Source organism: Vitis vinifera, chromosome 16, assembly GCF_030704535.1.
Source record: "Vitis vinifera cultivar Pinot Noir 40024 chromosome 16, ASM3070453v1".
Lineage (NCBI taxonomy): Eukaryota > Viridiplantae > Streptophyta > Magnoliopsida > Vitales > Vitaceae > Vitis > Vitis vinifera.
In genome coordinates this window covers 7,491,059-7,517,517 of record NC_081820.1, presented here as the reverse complement: position 1 = coordinate 7,517,517, position 26,459 = coordinate 7,491,059, and the positions used below count along the sequence as shown (strand labels likewise).

At 33.3% G+C, this 26,459-nt stretch overlaps 1 protein-coding gene across 1 annotated transcript; it reads right to left on the bottom strand.

Annotated features, from left to right (window-relative positions):
• Positions 1-1,428: 1,428 nt before the first annotated feature.
• On the bottom strand, positions 1,429-21,398 carry LOC100257819 (ceramide kinase). The gene is made up of 13 exons (XM_010663967.3): positions 21,004-21,398; positions 19,434-19,595; positions 19,162-19,329; positions 18,951-19,043; positions 18,303-18,395; positions 14,462-14,687; positions 14,354-14,380; positions 14,107-14,191; positions 10,476-10,625; positions 3,938-4,039; positions 2,933-3,310; positions 2,008-2,074; positions 1,429-1,922 (listed from the first exon to the last, which is right to left on the bottom strand). Exons 1-13 carry the CDS (start codon positions 21,157-21,159, stop codon positions 1,785-1,787), a joined length of 1,845 nt encoding a protein of 614 aa, XP_010662269.1. The 5' UTR covers positions 21,160-21,398; the 3' UTR covers positions 1,429-1,784.
• Positions 21,399-26,459: the final 5,061 nt, after the last annotated feature.

Genomic DNA, 26,459 nt, shown 5'->3' with positions numbered 1-26,459 from the left:
GTTCTACTTTTCAACTATTCTCCTAAACTTCTTCACCACATGAATTGATTCACACAAATATATAAGGCCTCACTCAATTTGTTTCAAACTCAGGATGCAAATATTAGATTCACTTCATAAATGATTTTCCCTGATAAACTTGGATCGAGTCCAAAATTCCAACATCTTATCTAGTCAACCAGCCTAGTCCAACATCCCAACGTCCCTTGCAATGTTGTAAAACTTGTTAGTGGTATAAAGTCAAATTTCTCATGATAATATTAAATTTTTAAACAAAATCAACAACATAAAATTACTTAATTTACATAATAAATTAATTTAAAATAAATTCACAAAATTTCAAATTTAAAACCGAAATTCTATTACATGTGACAACTATTTTACTTCATAATTCATCTAATTCTCCACAAAATGAAATTTCATAAATTTATAATTGAAAATGGTGATACTAAAAGCGTACAATTCAAATTAGAGAAATTCATTTTGAATTTTCAAAGTTCAATGTTTTATCATATAATAAAACCAAAATAAGCAATTACCAATTCTAATGAAAATTTCTATTTGGAACTCCAAAACATAATTCATATTCAACTAAAGATCTACTATCAACAATTCCAACTAATATTAAAAAATAAAAGGTTGGATTTGAAAATTTTAAAAATTAATGAATTTATCTTAATAATGAAACATATATTTTAATTTTAAATGCATTAGTGGGAAGATACACTATATAAAAACAAATGTGAACTAAGAAAACTTTCTAACATTTTTTAACAATCGAACATAATTAGAAACACTAATTATTATCCAATTAACCATTTTCTAGGTAATTACATAATTTATCATTATCAAAATTTTATTGCAATATTAAATTCAAACATTATGTTTGGTTCCTAGAAAATGTAAGGCAAAGAAAATAAAAAGAAATGAAAAATAAAAGAAAATAAAAAATAAGTCATTAAATTATTTTTATTTACTACTTCAAACTCATTTTATTTGTTTTAACTCATAATATAAAGATTAAATAATTTTAAAATATATAAATTTTTAACTAATTCTAATTATATTTAATTTTCTTTAAGACAACTAAATATTATAAAATCATTTTCCTTAACATTTGTTTTCTTTCATTTGCACTTTACGGGAATCAAATATAACCTAAAAATTTATATATGTTAAATCATTTTTAAAAAAAAATATTAGCTAGTAAATTAAAATAAAAAGAAATATGATAACTAGGAAAAAAACATTCTAACTTTCAAACATTAATAGAAACAAACAACTTAGCACTTAATAACAACCAATAAAAACAAACAATCTATTTATTTAATGATAGTCATCTCAATTTAGATAGATTTAAGAATCCAGATGAATTGAAACTACCTAAAAACTTTTTTAGAAGAGTGACTCCACAGTCAATAGTCATCCTCAAACCAAAATACTTGAAACCTCTATTTATCAAAGTTGAAGAAAATATGCATTTACAAAATGTTCTCTTAGACATTGAGTATCCTCTTGTAATACACTAAACTTTCACTAAAACTACAACTGCATCAAGTAGGATGCCTGTATAGTTTATACAAACTTCATCCTCATACATACCATTCCCCATGGAGTTGTCTTATTTAATTTAATTTTTATGAATCCTAACTCCTATCTAAAAAGTTGCAAAATATGGGATATCAATGAGTATAAAATCAGCCTATTTGTGGTTTCCCAAAAACTATATCAATATCATAGGGTATAAGTCAACAATGAAGCAAATGTTTGAAATGGGTTTGATTCTACACTTCAGGACCAGATGCAAATAAGTTGACAAGGCCTCGAAATACTTGTGCTGAGAGTTTATGCGCTTGAAAGGGCTCGCCGTCCAGGTTCCAGACACTGTCGTCACTTGAGGAAGTGAATGTGAAAGCTGTGGTCTGCACACAGCACATGAAACAGTTACAAGAGGTTGAGGTTGAGTTATATCACTCCTGAGAGAAATGCGAATAGATGAATATATACCTTATAGTGTTCCACAAACTCAAAGTTTAGGGGGTTCCCTCCCCTCCTTGCAAGCTGGGTGAGGTGCCTGTTGGTATCATTCAATATGAAGTTCAATCTTGTAATGCAAACTTAAAAGAAACAAGACCCAATCAAAACTGCTTCCAACAAAGATAAAAGATATTATGGTTGTCAAATTATTTTGGACTATTAACATATTGCTTGGATCATCTCTGAATGTGAATATGATGGAGACTTCTCAAATCTCATAGGAACAAATCATTTGACCATCAAGGTATTTGACAAGCGCATTGTATCCTGTGGTCATTGCTGCACGACTATTTTCTGGTATGGACCTTGCCAGTCTGAAGTAGAGATGCCGACTAACATACAATAATCATAATAATGATAATAATAATAATAATATTTGTATCCTCAATGCCAATAACATTCGCTAGAGCCATGTCAATAGATGTAGATACACAATACTCAAAAGGAGTGGGGTGATGAGGGATGGAGGGAGGGTAACTTAAGAGAACTATTAGATTCTTTTTTATACAAAAAACAATCAATAGAAGGGGGAAAGGGGGAGACAACACATAGAAAGAGAGAGAGAGAGACCCGTCATATGTTGACGACGTAAGTAGCTACTGTAACCTAATAGAACTATCGGATTTTTTTTACACAAGAGTAAAAAAGAAGCAGGAGAGAAAGAGATAGCCATGGCTACGCAGGTAGCTACAACCTAAGAGAACTATTAGATTCTCTTTTACACACAATAGTCAAAAGGGAAAAGAGTGAACTAGAGAGAGAGAGAGAGAGTGTGTGTGTGTTCATATTGCACTTTCATGGCATATATGTTAACAGAAGTAGCTACTATAACCTAATAGAGTATTAGATACTATGTTTACAGTCAAATGGAGAGGTAAAGAAGCATTTAACATACCATAAATAGGATGCATGGGGGCAGTTTTTAATCAATATGAGATGCAGGAAACCATCTGAAAGGTGTGCATCAGCCACTAGACCATCAGGTGCTCTTTCATTTCGACAAGAGATTATGGCAGCACCAACACTGAGAAAACTCCCTTTGGATTTCAACCATCTTTGTTCTTCAGGATCAGAGGAAGGTGCTTCTGGGGGAACACTAGTAGACACACAGCTTCTATTTGTGTTGCAAGTACTGCAATTAACACGGCAAACTACTCTTTCAGATTTTTTAGGTAGGAGCCATAGACCATACCTCTTACTGGCTACAGTCTCTGAACTTGCACTTGTCTTTTCTGATTTAACTTCAAGGCATGCTACTTCTGCCTCATATGACCTGAATGAATATAATAAATTTATCAAAATGATAAGTATTCAGCTCAAATGAAAACACCATAAAACGATAGGGAAATCAGACTAGAATTCAACCATGGAAATCATGGCAAACATGCAGAGACAATTTTCAGATTTGAGCACCAAAATGAATTACATAATTTGAAGTTTTCAAAGTTCATCAAGAGCCGGTTTTGATGCCTTCTTGTTTTGAAAAGAAGTCTCAGTAAGGGATTGGACAGTGAAATATTGAAGTTAAGCAATAGCAGTTGAAGTTCACCACACCCAAAGAATAAGGCAAAAACTCCTTCCAAATTTTAATAAAGGCAAAAATACAAGACTGAAACTCTGGAATGCAAGAGATTAACTTTGTTGGAACCATTTGACTTGAAGGTTAATCCATATTCTCCCAGACCCATAGCTCTTTTCAAAATTTTGAAAGCAAAAACAAGTAAAAAAAACTACAAAGTTTCCAGCCCAATCCAACAGGACAGGCAATCCTTGCATAATGCTGGTTTTTTGCCTTTTGACCCAACAAAAGCTAACTCCAATACTTTTTACATCTTGCAACACTGGCACTTTAGGTTTAAGGGATTCATAAAGAAAATATAAAAACAGCATGAAGAAATACCTGTGTCTCAAAAACACTTTTGTTCCTGCATAATCATAGCGCTTGGGGCCCATCCAGCGGTATTTTTCACTTTCTGTAATGACATCTCCATAAAATCCATACCTGTATAAGATTGAGCATATCATATCAGAAAAAGAAAACATCTCCAAGAAAACCTTGATTAGCATATACAAGAGGCATCCAATAAGTAGGAATTCTTTCAATGCCTCACTACTTATGCATCAAAGTATTAAAAGATTAGCCGTCAAAGTATTATGGTAATGCCTCTTCTTGAACAGCATGTACAGTGTAAAACAATGCAGGGAGTAAATTTACAACCAAGCAGTAGGCTACTAGAAAGGCAAGAATCAACTAAAAATAAAAACAGGAAAGGCTTCAAGACAGTATTCTAATCCAAGTTATTAGTTAAGGAAAATATGGGAGGAATCAGTTTAGTTTGTGGTAAAACAATATTCTCTAAACAGATTAAGATCAAATAAAATATCATATGAATGGGGAAAATTTTTGATAATGGACCGTGTTCCAAACATGAAAGTGAAATCAAATTTGAAGCAGACAGGTATATTGTTTAAGTCAAACCATGAAACTCTGGATATAGAAGAAGTTTTTGCCAAAGAAAAAGAATAGAACAAAGCAAAACAAAACAAAATTTAAAACCGAGAGAGAGAGAGAGAGAGAAGGAATGCCTCAATTCGAATTACATGATAAACTCAGGACCTCAAATTGAACTTCAATAACTTGGAGAAAGCCTTTGGAGCAAACATGATAAATATATCTAATGTAGATGATACTTCAGTATTATGAAACACAAAAAGCTTAGAAATAATGACCAAGTAATGTGATTAAACATTCCAGAAGCAGTCAATTAACTTACTCAAGAAATTTTTGAGATTTCTTTCTATTGGTTTATGCATGAAGTTAACTGCTCACATGGAACTCTGGAATGCATGTTGTTTCCTAGTTGTGTGGTGGTGATTAAAGAGACGAGCACAGACTCTTTACTGATGTATTTATTAAAAAAACAGAAAAATAAAAAAGTAAAGAGATACTTTAAATCTCAATGTTTCCAGTAAATCAAATCCTAACATAAGATATGCATGCAATTTTAAGCAAATGCAAAAAGATAAACTGCTAGTCAAGATATATTACCAAAACAAGGCATCACATGACAATTTGTTACATTTGGCTGATTATGACCAAGGCATATGGATTGCAGAGAATGATGCCTTGAGCAGATGATTGATTTCCATATAATACAATGTATTCCAATGAGAACCAAAAGAAAATTCTATTAATGATAATGACAGTCATTACAAATGCATTAAAGTAGTAAAAAATCATAAACAAGAATCATAAGTTGATAAAATATGGGAAACCTAACTAAGATTGTTTGGCCAGATCATGTCCATGCCTCTGAAAAGCATGGTGATTAGGTTCTAAAGCACAACGGAAAAGATTTTAACAGTAAGGAATAAAGAGTCCAATCCAAAGTCTGCACACATGCCTGAGTAGTACAAGATTAAAATGCTTAGCCAGATAATTACCATCCATTCTAGGTTGATCTCATATCAATTTTCTTGCCATCCAAGGACCAAATAATTTGTTCAATTCTAAGAGGAGAAAGGATAGCTAAAAATAAACTTAAATGGACAGTAGAAAAAAAAAATCATAGAACTCACAAATTTAATAATATTTTAAGTGGAAGTTGTTGAAGTTCTATTTTGTAAAATTCACATGGATCAATCATGGTTCACCACGTGTCTAATGTACAACATGTGAGCTTCATCATGATATGATCGATTACAGTCTTGATACATAGTAGTATATGCTCAAGAGCACTTCCCACTAGCATGATACATAGCACATCTTACCCATGACCTCCAATGCATGAACAGACCCATGATCTCCCTACATAGCTTCTATGTCATAGTCTTGCATCATCTGGACAAGGATGTCTATCCCCAAACTTATTTCCAAGTTATCTAGATGCCAATGGAACATGAATGCCCATCTATAGTAGATGCAGATTAATCTTTCCTACTATACTTTTTGGTGAAGGTGACATTATATGCACCAGAGAGAATTGATTGTATTACTTCTGTTGTAAGAAGGACATTTCCCCCATGATACTTGTGGCTAGAAGATCTCCTACATCCCTCTTGAAGGTGTCACCCTTGACATAGCACCTTGATGCTAATATGCTTGCTTGAGTAGAAAGCAAGGTTCGGGGTGTCCAAAATGGACTTGACTTATCTAAATGGTGGAATTAGCCTTTGAGCACTTTCGGACTGTTTTAAGGTTCTTGGTCTAGTGGCTAGATTTGGAGATTCTTTGGGGTAGGATTAACACACATTGGAGCCATTTTGGCCAAAATAAGGAGGGAGGACCATTGTGTCTTTGTGACATGTCATCTCCAAAAGTTTCCACATTTTTATTGATCCATTAATGTAGGAATTACAATTTTGAAGTACTATAAAAAGGCTCTATTTCCCATCAAAATTTCCACTCTTCTGGGTCTCTTCTTGATTCCATTGTCACTCTTTACCCCCTCTCACCTCACTCTGCTCCACTCTGCCCTCAAACTATAGACACCACATCGTCCCATGTGCCCAACCTCCTATAAATAAAAATCCTACACAAGCATTTTTTGTGACTCCACTGGAGAGGTAGTACACTGAAATGGTGATGTAAAGGAGTAGTGTCAGGGCTCTTGATGAGGCCTCTAGTGAATTTCATCCGCCACTATGCTTAACCAAAATGAGAACTTTGACAAAAGAAGAACCTATTTTGACATTTAATTAAAATGAGACCTTTGTTGCTTTGTTTTCAACTCTCACTTCTCTAGGACAAACCCAAAGTTAAATTCTGGTGTATCTTAAATTTCATCATCCATGTTACCATACACCCACCACATCTCTTTTTAAGCAACATGAGGCTTATACATGTCTAAGACAACTTCTTACAATGAAATATTTTTGAAGGTGAAACAACTCTATCTTAGAACATTGCTACCCCACTTTTGAAAGGAGAAAGAAACCAACGAGAGTTGTCTCTCTGTAAAAGAAGCAACACCTCCTAATCAGAGCTTAACACCATAAATGGCAAGCTCCATTATTATGTTACGATTCACTTTCCTAATAGGAAAGGGATGTATTGTTTGAGACAGTTCAACAGGTTGATCCTCCTCTTTCGGATTGATTTCTGCTGAGAATCCAAAATCAAATCAAATCATACAGCCTGGAGGAGTTTGCTGTCAAAGATAAGAAGTCAAACTTAGTTGAATAGCTTAAAATTCCGGGATTGATTAGGCTAATTTTTTCCTATATTTAGATTATTCTATAGCTATTAATTTTTTTACCAGAAGATTATTCTATAGCTATAAATCATCTATAAGATTTTTACAAATATTTTTCCATTTCTTTCTTCCTAGTTTTTAGCCTTGATCCTAGCCTTACTCATGCATATATTTAACAACAACCATGTACACAATTCAATGATTCAGATTAATAGAAGTTTTTTTCATCTTTTCCCTCATGGTATCAAAGCTCCATTTTTGGGTTGTGGAACTTTATAGACTAATGACCTTGGTTACAAGTCTATACAAGATTACAGTCGAAGTCTTATCAGGTTGTATCCAAGGAGTCCATGAAACCATCCATTTGTCTTAAGGAACTTTGGTTAAGGGGAGACAAATCATATACACAGTACTGATAGCCAATTAACTGAAGGATAAGAAGAGGAAACCAGGGGAGCAGGAAGTAGTGTTTGAGATCGATTTTGAAAAAGACTTAAGATCATGTGGAGTGAGGCTCTTTAGATCAAACTCTAGAAAGGAAGGGCTTCAACACTAGATGGAGGATGTGGATGAGAGGTTGTTTGTACTCAAAAAAATTTTGTGATCTTAGTGAATGATAGTGCCAAAGGTTGGATTAAAGCATCCAGAGGTATTATTAGGCAAGGATATCATCTTTGTCCTTTACCATAGTAGTCGATGTCTTAAGCAAGATGATGTTAAAGGCGGAGGAGAGCAGTCTCTTGGAAAGTTTCCTAGTAGGAAGGAGTAGAACTAAGGTGACCCTCTTGCAGTTTGCGGATGATACCATCTATTTCTCAAGAGCCAACATGGAAGATTTGAAAACCTTAAAATGATCTTGTTAGTACTAGTACATATTTCAAGTTTTAAGATCAACATAAATAAGATTACTTTATCTAGTAACAACATGAGTCAGGATCAAATTGCTAGATTGGCCTCAATGCTTGATTGTAAAGTTTTTGATTCGCCCTTTACTTATTTGGGTCTCCCCTTAGGAGGGAACCAAAGGCTAGTGCCTTTTGGGATCCAATGGTAGATGGAATTTCTCAGAGATTGGATGGATGGAAGAAAGCCTTTTTGTATTTAGGTGGATGAGTAACCCTTATTCAATCTTATTAGTCTCACATTCCTGATTATTTCCTTTCTCTGTATAGGATTCCATTAGTAGTGGTGACAAAGATTGAGAAAATGCAATAGGGATTTTCTCTACACTGGGGTTTGGGCAGGAAAGAGAGACAATCTCATCAGTTGGGAGCAAGCATGCAAACCTAAGTTGGAAGGGGGTTTGGGTATAGGGAAGATTTCCTTGAGAAATAGAGCTCAATTAGGAAAATGGCTTTGCAGGTACCCTAGGGAAAGCAATGCTCTTTGACACAAGGTAATATCGAGTATCTATGGGACGCTCAAATGGTTAAACCAATGCCCTTTGAAGGCCATTGCACAAGGTTTCCAAGACTTCTCATGTCATACTCGATTTGTGGTGGAGGATGAGGTAAGGATTAGCTTTTGGGAATACTTATGGTAGGGGAATCAACCTCTTCGTTCTCAATTTCCCCTAATTTCATCTATTCTTAGCTCCTCTCTTCCTTTTTCATGGAACCTTAACTTTCACCGTAACCTCACCAATTTGGAGATAGAGAAGATCTAGACTAATGTCCTCTCTTTTTCATGTATCTTTTAGATCATTTGTCCCTGATATGAGAGTTTGGTCTTTATCTTTTTCAAGCATATTCATTGTAAAATCTTTCCTCTCAGCCCTGTCCAATTTGCCAGCTCCTATTCCCTTCTCTGCAGCAAAATTCATGTGGTAATCTGAAGTCCCTTCTAAGGTCAAGGCTTTTACGTGGCTAGTGACTAATAGCAAGGTCAACACTAATGACATGTTACAAGTGAGAACATCTCACAAAGCTCTTAATCCTAACTACTACATTATGTATATGAGGAGCAGTGAATTGGTTAATCACCTGTTTTACATTGTCTGATGACTTTGAAGTTTATCATAGATTATTCAGCCCAGCCAGTCTAGATTAGGTCACTCCTAGGAGCATTTCTAACATGATGATCATTTCCTTTAAAGGTTTTGGGAGTAATTCTTTGGCAAATTACATACCTCACATTGATTTTGATAGTGTGGTGAAAAAGAAATCAAAGGATTTTTAAGGATAAGTGGAGAAGTTTAAAAATGATATAGGACATAATATACTTTTACTCCTTTTGGGCTTCAACAATTTCAGTTTTCAAGGGCACTCCTCTCACTATTATTTTACACAATTGGAATTTGGTGCATAATTAAAGGGTTAAAAGTGCAAGTGTTGAAGCAACAATTCTGCCCTTTTGTAGGTGTGTTGTTCCCTAAAGAAAGTAGAACCAAATTTCCTTTGTATAATGTCAGGTGTATACAGATAATATTGCATTGATCTATTCCTTTGATCAAAGTTTGTGTATCTACCAAGGATTTCTCATCTTTCTCATGTATTTCAAATCACAATCCAATGAATTTTTGTTTCTCACAGAAAGAAAAAAATAATAGTGAAGAACAACTCACTAAATCAAGAATGGAGATAGATAAGGAAATCTTCAATCCAAAAAATTCTTTTGATTAATCCATCTATAACAAGGTTTTGAGAATATATATTGGAGAAAAAGAAGAAAATATGAGAAAATATAAATATTTGAGGATGAAATAGGCTGTAAGGGTTTGAGAGAACTTTAGATGGTGATGAAGAGATAGAAGTTCCATTGGTTATAAAATTTTCTCTTTTTTATTTAAGGCTATTTCAGAGATTTTGCATATTAAAATTTCTCCAAATGGGGATTATTTCTAGGAGAGTTAATAAAAACTAAAGTAGGTTATAAAATTTTCCCTTTTTTTACTTGAGGACATTTTAGACATGTAAAAAACCTGCATAATAGAAGTCTTCAAATGGGTTATGGGGATTATTTCAATGAGAATTAATGAAAACTAAAGTTCTGCTCTTGGGAGTCTTTTTTTTTTCATTAATTTCAAAACAGTATACTTTAACATAAATTTCCCCAAAATTGGGTATACCCAGCAATAGAAGCCAGGTAGTAAAAGCTGTTTTTCATCACACACTCTAGGTCAAGGATTCAGCCTGACGAATAGTTCAAGCTCATCCAAACCATGGAAAAAAAAAAAAGAGAGAAGGTTGAACTCTTAACATTTAGATAACAGAACAGATAAACTGCTGTAATAATGAGAAATACCCGACAAATGAAGCTGCATAGCGTACACAAGGTACATCTTTTGATGTAGAAGTTGTTTTCCATCTCACAACTTGAGCTATATCAAGGCACACTCTTTTACCAAGGACAATGTGCAATGCAGATGTTACAGGATCTCGAGTTCCAGTGGAACTGCAAAACAGAGCCAGTGCAATCCCATTAATATAAAACCATAAGAAGCAAAAATATTATTATATAGAGGATGATATGAAAAATTGTCTGCAACTTCAGCATCAGATATGATGAATAGTTAAAATTTATCAAAAATCAACATTGACATTTCATGAAACATATCTATTTACTGTTTATGGAATATAAAATAATAACTTTAAATAGTCTAAAACAGTGGGAACATGAAACAAATGCTCCAATAGACTGAAATAAAATAAATAAATAAAAATGAAAAGAAAAAACACACATGCAAATGCAATATAAATATATAGAAAACCAAGAGAAATTGACCAATTGAGTTTACAGAAAGAGTCAGTGTTTGACAGAGCTGATTCCCTGAGAAATACTTAAGGATTTTCCAGCCCTAAAAGGGGATACATTTAGTTTCTTATGCTCTGGGCACCTAAAAATAAGAGGGCAATAGTACTGAAAAAATTTTCATATAAAAGGAGATCAAGAGACATTTGTTAGTCATGGCCCTCAGCAAGAAAAGTTGATATACTGAATTCCTTGTTTTGATGCCAAAACATGAGTCAAACAAAACAATCCATACCCATGGTCAACCAGAGAATATCTGTAGTACATCATGTATGGTCCATTAAAACGGGGGGAGAGCTCTATGCTATTTAATCAACATGGGCCCTACGTTATACATCTCTTGGCCTTGAATCATCCTAAGAAAAGCCTATTATACTTGTAGAAAGGGACTCTTATCAAGTATCAAGTACCAAGAACAAAAGACCTCAAATTTTAGAATTTTTTAGTGGCACATTGCCCTGGATTGTGTGGCGAGAGAGAAATGTCAGAATTTTTAAGGATAAGGGGAGGACAACGACAGGGGGGTTGTAGGATTTACTTCACTTCTATTCCTCTTTTTGGGCCTTGTGCACCAAGGCTTTTAAAGGCATTCCTCTTAGTGTTATCCAACTCAACTAGCTTTTAGTGTGTAAATCAAAAGGGTTTAGAGATCCTTGAGAGGAATAACATTTCTAGTCTAAACCTTTTGTATAGACTCCTTGCATAGTAGAGGAGGTCAATCATATTACGATCAAGTTTCTTTGCAATCATGAGGAGGACTCCTCATCCTTCTCATGTTTTCATTAATATAAATATAAACATCTCTTGTTTCTGATCAAAAAATAAAAATAAAAAATAAATAACAGACAGGCCTCAAATGCCAAAAATCTTAGGGGCATGGCTATCAAATAAGTTCTGGTTTTCCCATTGGAATAGAATAGGCCAACAATGTAGTGTTTTGAGCCCTGAGGTTTCTGACAATTAAACTATCCCTCCTGTGATTTTAAAAATATTATTGGCTTTCTTTGTCAAGAGTTTGTTCCCTAACTGTATTAACAGTGAATGAGAAAAGACCAAATATCTCTCAGCTTTGAAAACCAAATTGCAGCATTTTAAGCCCTTTTTCTTCCTCACTGAAAACCCAATTCTTTTCTGTCTTCTCCAGATTTTGAAAACCCTAAATCCTGAATTCATTGAACCATAAATCTCCAAATTGTGAAAAAAAAAAAACCAACAACTTAATAATCCCTTTCTTCTTGCCCTTCTCCTTTCTCCTTTCTAAGAAATAAAATACTCTTGCAGCCATGGATAGTGCCGTGCGGACAGAAACCTATGCTCATATAGCCCCTTTCCAAAACGGATAATTAAATATATGTAAAAAAAAAAGAACCATAATATGGCTGTGTTGAACACATGACTTCTATCTGCAACAGCAAAGGCCTAAAAGAAAGAAAAAGAAAAGAAAAGAAAAAAGAAAAAAAGGAATTAGGCTGCAAGAAAAGACAAAAATAAAATAAAATAAAAACAACCACTACAAGGACAAACAAACAAACAATAGCCATAAGTTGAGGATTAATTTTGAAGAGTTGAGGAAGAAGAATTGGATTATGATTCCTTTGTGAGGATAGAGGCAGATTAAGGGGTCAGAGTTTGTTGAGGGTTTAAGGAAGAAAAAAGGTGAATTATGGCTTCCTAGGAAAGATAAAAAGAAAAAGTGATTTAGGTTTTTTTGGAATTTTGTTGCTGATGTCATCATTTTCCATCCATCAGCACAATGGTTTTTCAGTGGAGGGAGGTCATTTGGTCAATGCCAAACCTAGAAGGAAGGGAGCATTTGTTAAATCAGAAGAATATGTGGTTGAGAAAACCTCGGGGGGGGGGAACCATCCCTAAAAGGACTACTTCAAAAGAATCTAATGATCTGAGCTTCTTGTTCAAACTCCTGGGTGCTAATTTCTGCGACACATATGTCCTTTGTGTCTGTTTGCATGGGCTTCATGCCTTGTTGCATGGCACCTTGGAGCCAGATACATATTTCACAGGTGTCCTTGGGGGTCAGTGCTGCTTCATTTCTGTTTTAGGTCAGAACTGAGTGTGGCATGTTTGGAGGATCAGCACTTGACTCAATTAATCCATAATTCAGAGCTAAAAGTTCCACACTCGGTTTTTCAAGTTCTAATCACTTGGGTAGGGACATTACTTTGGATGACATACTGTTTCAGGAAGCGTCAGGTAGAATGTTCCCATAGGTAATAAGTGGATGACCATTGTTGTTGGGTAGATACAATTTCTATCACCTACTGAACTTCTTGGTATTTGATTTCAATTCTGAAGCAGTTCTGAACTAGGAAATTTACAAAGCCGTGAAAGAAAATTAAAGTTTCAAGATGTTAAAATAGTACCAAGTTGAATTTACTGTGAGAGTAGTTCTAGGTTTAGTGTCTCTAGTATTCTCGAGCAGGTTTATTTTTGTTTTTCCTAATAAAATATTTACTAATAAATATATGTTAACCTTTTACAGATTGATTATGTTATTGGATATAGGAGCATCCAAGAGGCTTACCAAAGAGAAGTGCACACACTAATTCACATAAGTCACAAGAATTTCATCTTCAAATTTATGCTCTTGTCTGCCATGTTTTCACATGATTTGTTTTAGTTTTTATAGATTGCTATTAGTGCTCTAATATTTTTCAGTAGTCATATGAGAGTCATTGGTACTTTTAGTGTGGGTATAAGTCACAAGAATTTCATCTTCAAATTTATGCTCTTGTCTGCCATGTTTTCACATGATTTGTTTTAGTTTTTATAGATTGCTATTAGTGCTCTAATATTTTTCAGTAGTCATATGAGAGTCATTGGTACTTTTAGTGTGGGTAGCTACCAATATAAGGCATTACAAGTAATCAAAGGTTACGATCGTAGGGTTGTTGTTGCCATAGTGTAAGTACTCTTTACATTAGTTGTTAGGGATTAGGTTCATTGACTTAATCGAAATACGATCTAGGAGTTGCTCTACATTGAAAAGCATAAGTCACAAAGAAAATGAGGTAGATGCACACCTCTTAGAACTATGGAAATTACTGTGTGAATAAACTATAACCATGGCCAAGACAGCAAAGCACAAGATAAATCAAGAAAATACCAAATCACAATGGCATCAGTTGAACCTGCAGGAATAATTCCAAATCTAAACCGTTCATTTGGTAGGGAAAACTTGGAATCTTGATCTGTTGAGTTGTCAAAGCAACAGAAAAAGTACGAGTTAGGACTCCAGGATGAATATAGTTAATTCTACCAAGAAGATTGTTAAAGTGGAGAAAAACGTTTAGTGTTCTAGACCAATATTGAGTGTAATCAACCTTGTTTATAAAGATATGGAATAAACTAACCTCTATCACAAGATCCCTCTTCAGTTCCTGTAATTCCAGATAGATCAGATAACCGCCTTTACAACTATAAACCAAACATAGACCCTCACATTTAATTATTGTACATACTGAGATTTGATAACTCAATAGGGTTACTTCTTGGACTTGATAGAAGAGGAGAGTGGTCTTCATTTTCACAGGAAGTTTCAACATCTGTTTCATTTGGATCATGAACCAGAACACTGTCATTACTCCCAACAGAATGAACAAAGTCTGCAGGAGCTGGTGGATAAGGAGCTTTAAGCCTTGAAGAGAGAAGTCCGTTGAGGATCTCGTTAAAGAAACCATCACCACCCTGGAACCACATTAATTTACAAAATCTTCAGTGTAGGAATTATATATGACAATATCAATTAGAAATTAGCATACTGAAATTTAGAAGAGAGTTCGAAAAACTATCAAATGACCAAGCACTTTAAAGACATCAAACCAATGAACAAATAAAGTTCCCCAACTTCTTGGTCAATGTGAAAGACAAATTACAAAGAACTTGACCTACATGAACTACAAACTAGAGTTTGTGAAATGTGAAAACCCATACTTAAAATTATCAATAGATGTATTTCCAAAATTTAGGAAAGTCGTTTCTTGTTTGTCTAACCTATTACTTGAGATCAAACATTTGTAATGCTCTTGGAATAGTTGTAATGGATATTGCATCTTCTCAATCTTGAGAATGTATCAACCATATAAAAGTTGGCGGTTCTGACAGCTTCTCTACTTGCAAGATTCTGTGTATGATCACATCAATTTACCAAAAGGTAAAGGTACACAAGGATACAAACCTAACAGGTTGTGCAAACAGAGACAAAAGGGCGTTGATAAAACAAAAGCTAACCATAGAAAGCTTTACTACTAAATTACAAATCTAAACTGAATTTGTAGAAATGAAAAGTTTACTAGTACCCTCAAAAATTTAAGCCTTGAATTCAATTACACTTTTTGACGAGTACAAAAAGTAAGGTTTGGAAACCAATTGCTTTACAAATTTATCCACAAAAAATTACTGGATTCGTTATAAGGAATAACAATTCACGCTGTGCAACATACAAGAATATTTACCACTTTTGAGCACAGGTCAATTAGACTGCTAAACTATGTTCTTTGTAGAAGTGTAACAGACATAGTGACCATCTCTTTTGTGGGTTTTGGGAGTACTTTTAGAGGTACAGTACTTTAGCACATAACTTGTCTCACATTTATCTAGATAGTTTGGTAGGAAAGAAATGCAAGAATTATTGAGACAGCGGAGACTTTATACGCAATCTGGGACCTAATATATTTTTATTCCTCTTTCTAGGCCTCTAATACAACTTTTGAGGGCATCCCTCTAAATGTTCTACAGCTTGATTGAACTTGGCATGTAGGTCGAAAGGGTTAAAAAGGGAGTTGCTCCTTATTTGGGTTCCACCTTTATTGGGCTCATGCAAGTTAAATTTTGACCATTGTGCTTTTGGTAATCCAGGTCAATTGGGGATTGAAGGGGTGATCAAAGACCATTATGGTGGTTAAAGCTTTTTCAAAACTGGCAGGAGATGGTTTAACCACCAAGGTAGAGATGTTGGCCCTTTTAGAAGGATTGCAATAGGCTGGGATTCTTAGCCTTTCTAACCTACAACTGGAAGGGGATTCTGCTATTTTGATTTCTTAGGTGACTAAATCAGAGAGAGCCATGGAGTTATGATGGATAGCTCCACCAAATTTTGAATGTTGATTGCACCTTGGACTGTTCTTTTCCTAGGTCTCCTTCTTCAACTAATAATGTTGTTAAGTCTTTTAGCAAATAGAGGAACAATGCATGGGTTCCTTTTATAGGGGATTTTTTACACCCGTGAGTAGTGTTGAGTTGCTTTTCTTTACAATTTCATGTGGTGCACCTGTGATATAAAGCTATCCTCTAAATTCTATCGGAGAAGTTCTCTCATTCTTCTTTTGATCAAATTTTATACACTTTGGAAAGATTTCCCATCCTTCATTTGTACTTGAAAATTTAATTAATCAATTAGTTTGTTTCTGATAAAAATAAATAAATAAACAACTGAATTTTGTTGCAAAAATTTGAAAATCTTTTTTTGAAATATGTATTAATTAATCAAATCCAAAGAAACCTATGAAATGTCTATATATGAACTTTCCATATTATCTAACCGAATTGATTCAAAATGTTATATGGTATTCTTTATGCAATTAATAGATATCAGAAAGCTCATGGTAAAAATAAATAAATAAAAACAAATTACCATTTTGCTTCATCAAAATAGATAGTTATCTAAAAAAATTTTACCTCTGTAGTTTTTAATCGCAAAACAAGTTTTTAAAACAAAATTAACTTCCATAATCAAGGCAAAGAAGAGAGTATGATCAATAAAATCCCAAGGAATTTGGCATAAAAAAAAAAAAAACAGAATAACAGTTAGCCCAAAGTTCAAAGTTTAAAACCTCTTAGTATGTTCTACTTTAAGTGTTTCAAAAGGTATATTTGTAAAATAAATAGTTTTTGGACTTAGTTTGGTCTTCCTTTACTTTTCTAACAATTTAAAAAGAATTTGCATTTAATTTTCAAATGCTATCAATAAATTTTTCATTATAAAGGAAGAACTTCTGAGTGGCTTAATTTTATACCCAGATTTCATGTTTACAACCATGCTGCTACCATATAACAAAAATATCTTGGCATTCTTTGGATTTCAATGAGGAAAAGGAAAAGAAAATAATGAAAGTTCTTCCTTTTTTCCCATCCTTTTGACATCCAAACATTAGCCTTTTTTTCCCTGAAATTTTTTTAAAAGTGCAGCCTTTTTGAACACTCCACACCTACCAAAACCACCCCTCTATCAGGGAAACAAAATGGCTTTTATCCTTTAAGGATGTTTTTGTCATTTTTGGAAAATTAAGTATTGTGATTGAAGTTGGGTGATTGTATATGCATCCATAAAATTTCTCCACATCCCCATTCTTTTTCTTAATTTTAACATCGTCATCTTCAACCTCCCACCCAACCCCAAACCTTATCCTCATCTTCAATTTTAAAAGATAAAAAAAGAAAAAAATAGATAAAATAAAAAAATAAGACAGAGATAGGAGCAGTGTGTGTATGGTGGGCATCTTGCAGCAGCTCTATGGCTGCACTGCACTTCTTTCTTTCTTTTTTTATTTTTGTTTTTTTAAATTGCGGATGGGACTTAAATTGAAGGGGGATATGAAGGAATAGAAGGCGAGGAAAATGACAAAAATGGTGGAGAAGGGGATGAGAAAGGAGAAAAAGGAGGTTAGGGTTTGAGGTTGAAGAAGAGGATATTTCATAAATTCAGCTGCTCAATTTTTTTAATAAAATAAATAAATAAGGCAAATGGGTGCACCGAGAGACTTTGTGGGTACATATAGGATCACCTTGAAATTTTTGTTTCTTTGGCTAAAGAGAGTGCAAATGACCAAAACAGGGTGTCTTCCTAAAAATGTGAAGCAGCGAGTATTTTTATTTAGAAGTTAGTACCTTTATCAGTTTTCTATTGCAGACAAAGAATATACTGCAAATGAAAAGAGATATAAAAATAGTGATATGGAATGAAAGTTCCCTCCCAAAAATGAGACAGTGAAAAGCATTAGACAACAACAGAACACCAAGACTACTCCACACAAAGATCATTGGTGAATAAAACTAGGTAACCAAGTTGAACAGACAGCATAATTCTTCTTTCAAATTCCTAAGCAACAAATTACAAAGTCAGAAATAACAATCTTAAAATGTGAATAAGTTCTGATGCTGCACAGGATCTTAATGCTTTTTCATAAACTTGCTTACCAAGCTTCAATGATCTCAACAGAGCAACATATGCTTTATAGAACTAAGAAGTATGGAAAGAAAGAAGAGAAGAAAACAAAAAGCATGCTAAAGAATCTCATGACTCACCACTGCTATGACCCCATCATGTGAATTAAGCTCCTCATTTGAAATAGAGGCCATCACATCAAATGCATGTCCTGCCCTCTGTGTCACTATCACCTGCAGGAGTTGTAACCAGCTGTAAAAGGAGGACCAGGAAAACTAAAAGTGAAACAACTATTTCATGCCTCTTTTAAGTTGGGAGTGGTGTAATCTTAATTTCTATGACAAGAAAAATGAAAATTAAAACAGGAAATATAAAAATTCATAATTTTCTGACAATAAGTAAATGAATATAATGTAAACATGGTTACATTTTTGGGCATCCTAACTTTGGGTGAAAACTGCCTTTAATCTCCAGAAACACATAACCCTGGCTCTCTCTAGTAGTGAACATGTTTACACAAAATAAAGGAACTGTGTCCAGTCCCACATACAGAATAAATGAGAAAAAAAAATTGATAATAGATATCTTTGTTTCTGGATTCTGAAACAGGAAACATATCAGCATCTCAAGCTCAGAAACAATCAATAGTCACCCCTATGCAGGACATATGCCAAATGGAAATGCATCCCAACATAACTAAATCCATGAAATGCTTCCCATTGAACTATATGTTTAGACTTCACTCATGTGTAATAACAGAATCATGACCAATGTACTAGGGAATTCACCTTTGTTTTCACTTTAGCATGTGAAAATATAGGAGCCACAGTTTGCCAAGTTCTACAGCCACTTCCTTTCCCACTCAATGGGTGAACAAAAACCTAGTCAAGCAATTCTGAGGAAAAATTAGCCACTACTTTAGGTCCATTGTATAAACCAACCAAGAAAGAAAACAATAAGGCCAAAAAATTAAAATATTTAACAAATGTTAGAACACACAAGAAGGCTCTTAGGTCTCCCAGTTTCCATCTTCAGTAAAGCATTGATTCGATTCACCCACATATGACACATCTGCAAATCCTTGTGACCAAAGGTGTACACAGCCAAAACCAAAAGAGAAGGTCTAGTTTTTGATCTTTGGACACCATGCACTGTGAAACGGTACATCTGCATCAGTAAAGATGATGTATCTCACTTTAAATATAATCACATATGACCTAATAAGGAATAAAGTTCATAACCAGGTCACTAAGAACAAGAAATACAATAACCTCAGATTCATGACGTATCAGACATCCTCCAGCATTTGAAAGAACTGATTCATGAATCAAACCCCAGTTAATGAACTCAACAGCATACACATCAGAAAATTTGATCTCCGTTTCACTTTTCGAAATGAATTTTATGCCCAAACAAGATAATCCATCCTTCTCCTAGCACATATAAAAAGATCTTAAACGTTAAAAGTTAAACCATTGGACCAACCTCAGCAAATGGTCTGAAACATGTCTTAAATAGAAATGCATGAAATGCTTTTGAGAAAAATAAACGCCTATCAAGTAGTAGAAGCCAGAAAAAAGAAACCAATACCTTCACCAGAAAGAAAAAAGGATCCAGTGTCAGATGATTCTTTTACAGTCTAGATGCTAGTTGGAACCACTTGCTTAACTAGTTATTAAGTAAAAGGAAAATAAGACAACAGTACCTTTGATATGTTTGATCCTATTCATTTTCATTAATTCTTATAGAAAGAAGTATTGAGACCCCATTGCAGAAGATCAAACAGAACACCCTTTGTGAGGTGGCAGGAAGCCTGTTTTGTCACTATAATGAATCTGGTGTCATAGTTATGTTTAATAACATAAAACATTTCTTTAGATGCTACACTGACACGGGTCCTTTTTGTCCCCCACTCCCCTTTGCAGCAGGTAAAACCTGGACCACATAACTCCTTGAGCAGCAGCTACTTCATAATGATTGAGCTCACAGTTTGCCATTGGTTGTTGGGTTCCTAATCCTCATCTTCTCCAGGCTATGGATCGGTTTTGTAAAGAAATGAAAACCAAATGCATAACTAGAATTTATCAACTACATTTAAGCATGACACTTTCACCAATTCTGTGCAGCTCTGTATGTATACTTAACCATATGGAATCCAGCTCAGCAAGATTTCAATCCAGCCTCCATTTTTTTTATTTTTTGGGTCAAAATTTTAATATTTGCTATAGGGAACTTCATGTTTCAGCTTGAATTTGCTGAACCCCACTCAAAAAGAAGTCCAAGAATCAACCACTGAGCCAGCCTACATGTATTTCAATGATAACCATGAAAAACCCTCAACTTAAATTCACAGATCCCAACTCAAGAAGTCCAAAAGTAAACCATCAGTTTATCCCACACTTCTCATATCATCTAATAGATATGTCTGCTACGTGTGGATTGCATCAAGACAGCCAGAGTAAACGGATTTAAGTTTACAGAAGCCACTTGATTGTAATTGAGATTTCACACAATTATGGGAGATTTTTCAACAAAAGAATCAAGAAATGGTGATACGTTGTAATCACAAAACATAAAGATGAACAATTTAGAAAAACCCATTGGGTTGATCAATCTCACAGCCACAAAACTATGTTATTATCTATGCAACAGACCAAAAAACAATCGACAAAGATCAGAATACTTCAACCGGGATACAATTTTGAAATTTTTTCTACCACCCATTTGCCCAATTAGCCTAATAACTACAATCTATGTCAAAACCAGTAGAATGAACCAACAAAAATAAATGAATAAATAAATAAACAAACAATCATAGTGTAACACATAATCAAATCTTACATTATGTAAGGACTCCAGCAATTTCCAGGACAAGCCATCAGAATTAAGAGTGAGAGAGACTTCTCCGACATGTTCCAAGAAGAGATTTGAGTTCAAAACTGATCCTTCATCTTCAAGCTGCGCCCTTATGTGAGGACTATCTTCATTTGTATCCATTTGTGAGATATGAAGTTACATAAGAATTTAACAAAACCTCAATCTTGTGAGGATTTCTTGAAATTCCAGATGAACATCCAAAATTGGGTTCTGAGATTTTTAGCAGATGCCCATTTGGAGAAAACGTGCGTTGATGGGTTGATTTAGTATTCAGTCGGAATGGCCGTACACAAATCTCGCGTTTCGGGTCCGAATCTGACACCGGGTCAACTTCGTAGAAGATATTATGTCCGGGCGGGTCTAGTGGGTTCTAAAACCCATGATCCATCCACAACAAGTAAGAAGGGGCGTTGGATAACATAACAAAATACGGTAAATAAATTTTAAAATTTTTTTATTTCATAATTATAAATTTTGTAAAATAAATATTTTTATTTTTAAAATGTGTTTTCTTTTAAATTAAAATATCTATTATTAGCTACTTCATGTCATAAAATTAAAATTCTAAAAAAATATATTTTAGAGGATTTATTTAAATTTACATTAAATTAAAGTCTATTTTAATTAATTTATATTGAAATTAAATTTCTTTAAAAATACAATCCTTTTTTTTATATTTAATATAATAAAATTAAAATTATAAATAAACTTTACTTAATTCATTTATAAGAATTAATTTTTTTTATCAAATGATTAATGAAAAATTAAAAATTATGGTAGTATTTATTTAAATTATTTTGATAAAAAAAATAAAAATAATAGTGGAACCATTATTTTTTATAAACTATTTAAGTTATATAAAAATTTGTTCCTTTGTTTGTTGCAATCTTATTTTCATTAATTTTTTATTATATATTATTTAAAAAATGCTATATTTACTTATCAAAAATTTTGAGGAAAAGAAATTAAAATTAAAAAAATGGAAAATAAAATAAAATGGTGAATGAAACTTATTTTAATGGGTTATTCATGAAAATTTTGAGAGAAATAAAATTCAATTATTAATCATTGCACTTTCCAAACTTTCTTTTTTCTTTCTTTTTAAGGAAAATATGAGCACTGATCAACTCAACTGAAAATACCCTCTATAATGAGTTTTTGACAAAATAATTCTTAAAAAAAAAAAAATCTCGATTTAGATTCGTTTTAAAAATAATGCACATTCGATTTTGTTTCATACACGTGGACGTCCACGTGGATTTTTTTATTAAAAAATCATAATTGTAGTTGTGAGCTGTGTTTTTTAAATAATTAAATGAAAAACGTAACTATGAGAATTAAAAATTAAATAATAAAAAAAAAACATATTTTTTTAGAAAATAAAAAATAAAACAAATGCGACTATGAGCTACGTTTTTTTGGAAAAATAAAGGAAAGTGACATTTGTCATCCTCATCAATTGCCCCACAATTACATTTCTCAATACTACATTGTTGTCATTCACCATGTGAGTACCAAAGTAAGGAACCAATATGCTAGATAGGGAAGGAATTGTGAGTACTAAAGTAAGGGAACTTTCACATACATCCCTAATCGATAGCGAGACTTATTTTTTTAGTAAAAATTTAATTTTTTTGAAAATTAAAGTCATCACTTATTTTTATTTTTTTAAAAAGGGAAAATAAAATAAAAAATAAAATTCTAAATATGACTCCTTATTTAGAAAACTATGTCTTTGAAAACCGAGTCTAAGTTTAGGGGTCAAGTTATCTATTGAGAAGGTATCATAAGATAACACTCCTCTAAACCCTAAATAAAGGTCTTTACTAAGCAAATTGAAGTAATTATAACAATTGATTTGTAAATCAACGGAGACTAGGAAACAAAAGTAGAACAAAGATGATAATAACAAAAACCAAGCATATAAGAAAAAAAAAAAGAATGTACCTAAATTGCAATTTGAAGTGCTTCCATAAAATAATAGGGTTAGTTCAACAAGTATAATATAGAAAATATCCTATAATACACACAACATGCATTTCACTCGAATCAAGAATCAAAGAAGTGATTAAGGCATAACAAGATGTAATCAAGCATGAGAATATATAAAAACAAGGCATGCATGTCCATGGAATTAAATAAATGAAGGATAGAGGAAGCATACCTTGATAGCATATAAAGCGCTTTCATAAAACCAATGACTTTAGCCTAATGAAATAATGAATGTAATATTATAGGCAATGTCTCCTTTTACATACAATCAAATCCAAAATAAAGAGCAAAGAAGTGAAATAAGAAGTAATAATACACAACAATCAAGTTAAAGATTTCAAGATATATTCATTCACAAAATAATTCAAAATAATATGTCAAAAGAGATATAGGGATATGAAAGAGACATTGTCACTGCATAAGAACACATGAGATTTATAGTAGTTCACTTTCAATGTAAAAGTTACGTTCACTTATAGCCACTGCAGATTTTCACTATGATGAAAAAAAAATACAAGAGAATCCCAAAAACCTCAACCTCTAGGTTTTTCTCTCTATGTTTTTCTATCTCTTTCAATACCCAAAAAAAAAATTAAAACTCTCTCTCAAAATAGGGCAACCAAATTACATGTATAAAATCCCTAAAATACCCTAACTTAAAATACCTTTATTATTAGGATAATAATCAGGTTCACACATCTTAACAATCTCCCACTTGGAGACTAATCCATCATCAGTTGTCTCCACCTTAGTGACTACAACTTCTCAATCCTCAGCCAAGAAGTCCAACTAAAGTTTACAACCTTTCTCAACATATTAGTTAGATTTAGACTTCACTAGATCTTCTCGAGTATTAAAACTTCATCTTCTAAAGTTGATCTTATGAAGTGATACCAAACACGTGTGTGCTTTGTCTTAGCATGATAAACATGATACTTTGCCAGATGAATGGTACTCTGACTATCATAGTGTAACACACTTCACTCGTACTTATGACCCAATTCCTCCAAGAAAGACCACAATCACATCATCTCTTTGCTAGCCTCTATCACTACAACACACTTTGCCTCAATAGTAGAAAGTGCAACTATCTTCTGCAATTTTGATACCCAACTGACTATGGTACCACCTAGAATACAAACATATCCTATAGTAATCTTTCTACTGTCTATATCACCAACCAAATCAACATCTACATAAACGTACAAGCCTAAATCTTACTTTCTAAAACACAAAGCAGACTTTGTAGTGCCTCTCAAATACCTAAGAATCCACTTCACTGCCTTCCAGTGTTGTGTTCCCAGATTACTAATATATTTGCCCACAACTCCCACTGCATGTGTTATATTCGATCTAGTGCAAACCATGACATACATAAGACTGCCAATAATAGAGGCATGTCTTTGGCCATGTAAACCCGCTCTTGTTCAATTGAGGGTGACTGATCTTTAGATAGCCAAAAATGACTAGCTAAAAGGATACTCATAGGCTTTATTTCAACCATATTGAATATGTTAAGCACTTTTTTCACATACTCTTCATGTGATGGTTTAAGGATCTCTCTATCCCTAGTAATCCTCATCCCAAGGATTTGCTTTGCAACACCTAATCCTTCCATGCAAACTCCTCTAATAACTTTTTTTTTTTTTTTTTTCTGTTTGTCAATATCATATATGTTAGCCTCCATAATCAACATATAACAGTAAAATAATATAAGAGTCATTAAACTTCTTAATATAACAACAATGATATGCTTGACACCTCAAAAATCCATTATCGGTTATGAAGTTGTTGTAGTTTTAATACCATTTTTCTTGGAGCTCGTTTCAAGCCATATAGACTCTTTTGTAGCTTACATAACATTTTTTTTCCTTGAACCTGAAACCCTTATGGCTGATGAATGTAAATTTCTTTCTCTAAATCACCATAACAAATGTCATTTTTATGTCTATCTACAGTAAGTGTAAATCTTCTTTTGCCACTAACCTAAGTATTGTTATGATACTGGTTAATTTGACCACTAGGGAGAAAATCTCTGTGTAATCAATGTCTTCCTTTTGTTGAAAGCCTTTTACTACAAGTCTTACCTTGTACCTTTTGCTTCCATTATGTTATTTCTTTACCTAATATACCCACTTTATTCTGCAAAGCTTTTTTCCTTTTTGGTATTTCTACCAACTACCATCATGGATTGGACATCAACAAATCCACCTCATCCTTCATGGTTAAGTCCCACTTGATTGATTCATCAACTTGCACTCTTCTTCATAACTCTTTGGTTCACTTCTTCAATCAACAAAATGTTGTTAAGTGAAGAAGAATATCTCTATGGTGGCCTGATAGGTTTATAAGATCTTCTGAGTTTAGTCACAAGAGTATATTGATTCACTTTTGAGGATACATTTTCTTAATCTTCTGGGGGTATGGTTTCTTGAACTTCACAAACATTCATTTGTAAATTGTTCATTGGAAAAACTTTTAAGTGAACTAAATTAGACATCTTCACTTCATAATCTACATTGTTTGAAACTTTGCCCAAGCTATCTTTATAAATCATCTGCTCATTGAAGATCACATCCTTACTTCTAATGATTTTTTGATTTTGGTCATCCCAAAAATGATTACCAAACTCAGTGCCACCATAAAGAAAAAAACATTTTTTAGATTTCTAATTAAGTTTACTTCTAGCAGTAGCATCAATATGAACATAAGATAACCAAATACTTTAAAAAAAGAAAGGTTTACCTATTTACCACTCCAAACATCTTCAGGTATTCTACAATCCAAAGGAATTGAAGGACCTTTATTGATCAAGTAAGTTGTAGTGTTAACTGCATCTGCCCAAAATGTCTTCAACAATCTCGCGTGAATTCTCATATTCCTTGCACGCTCATTTAAGGTCATGTTCATATTTTCAACCACATCATTATATTAAGGTTTTCCAAGAATATTTTTTTGTCATCTAGATCTCATTCTCAGCATAATATCTCTTGAAATCATCATCAATGTACTCTCCCTCTCCCTCTCCCTCTCATTATCAGACTTCAAACACTTCACTTTTAAGTTCATCTCATTCTCAACCATAGCCTTCCACTTTTTAAAGGCATCAAGCACATCATATTTATTCTTTAGAAAATAAAACCCATAACTTTCTAGTTGAGTCATCAATGAATCTCACATAATAGTTGGATCCTCTAAGAAAGACTAGAATTGAAAGTCCCAAAACATCTGTATGAACTAACTCCAAATTTTCTTTTTTCAACTCCCTGTCAACTTTGGAGAAGCTTACCTTTTTTGGTTTTTCAAAAATGCAGCTCTCGTATAATTTATGCTCAACATATTTCAACCTTGGTAATTTACCATTTGATATGAGTACTTTCATTCATTTCTCACTTATGTGTCCAAACCCATAATGTCATAATCTGAAT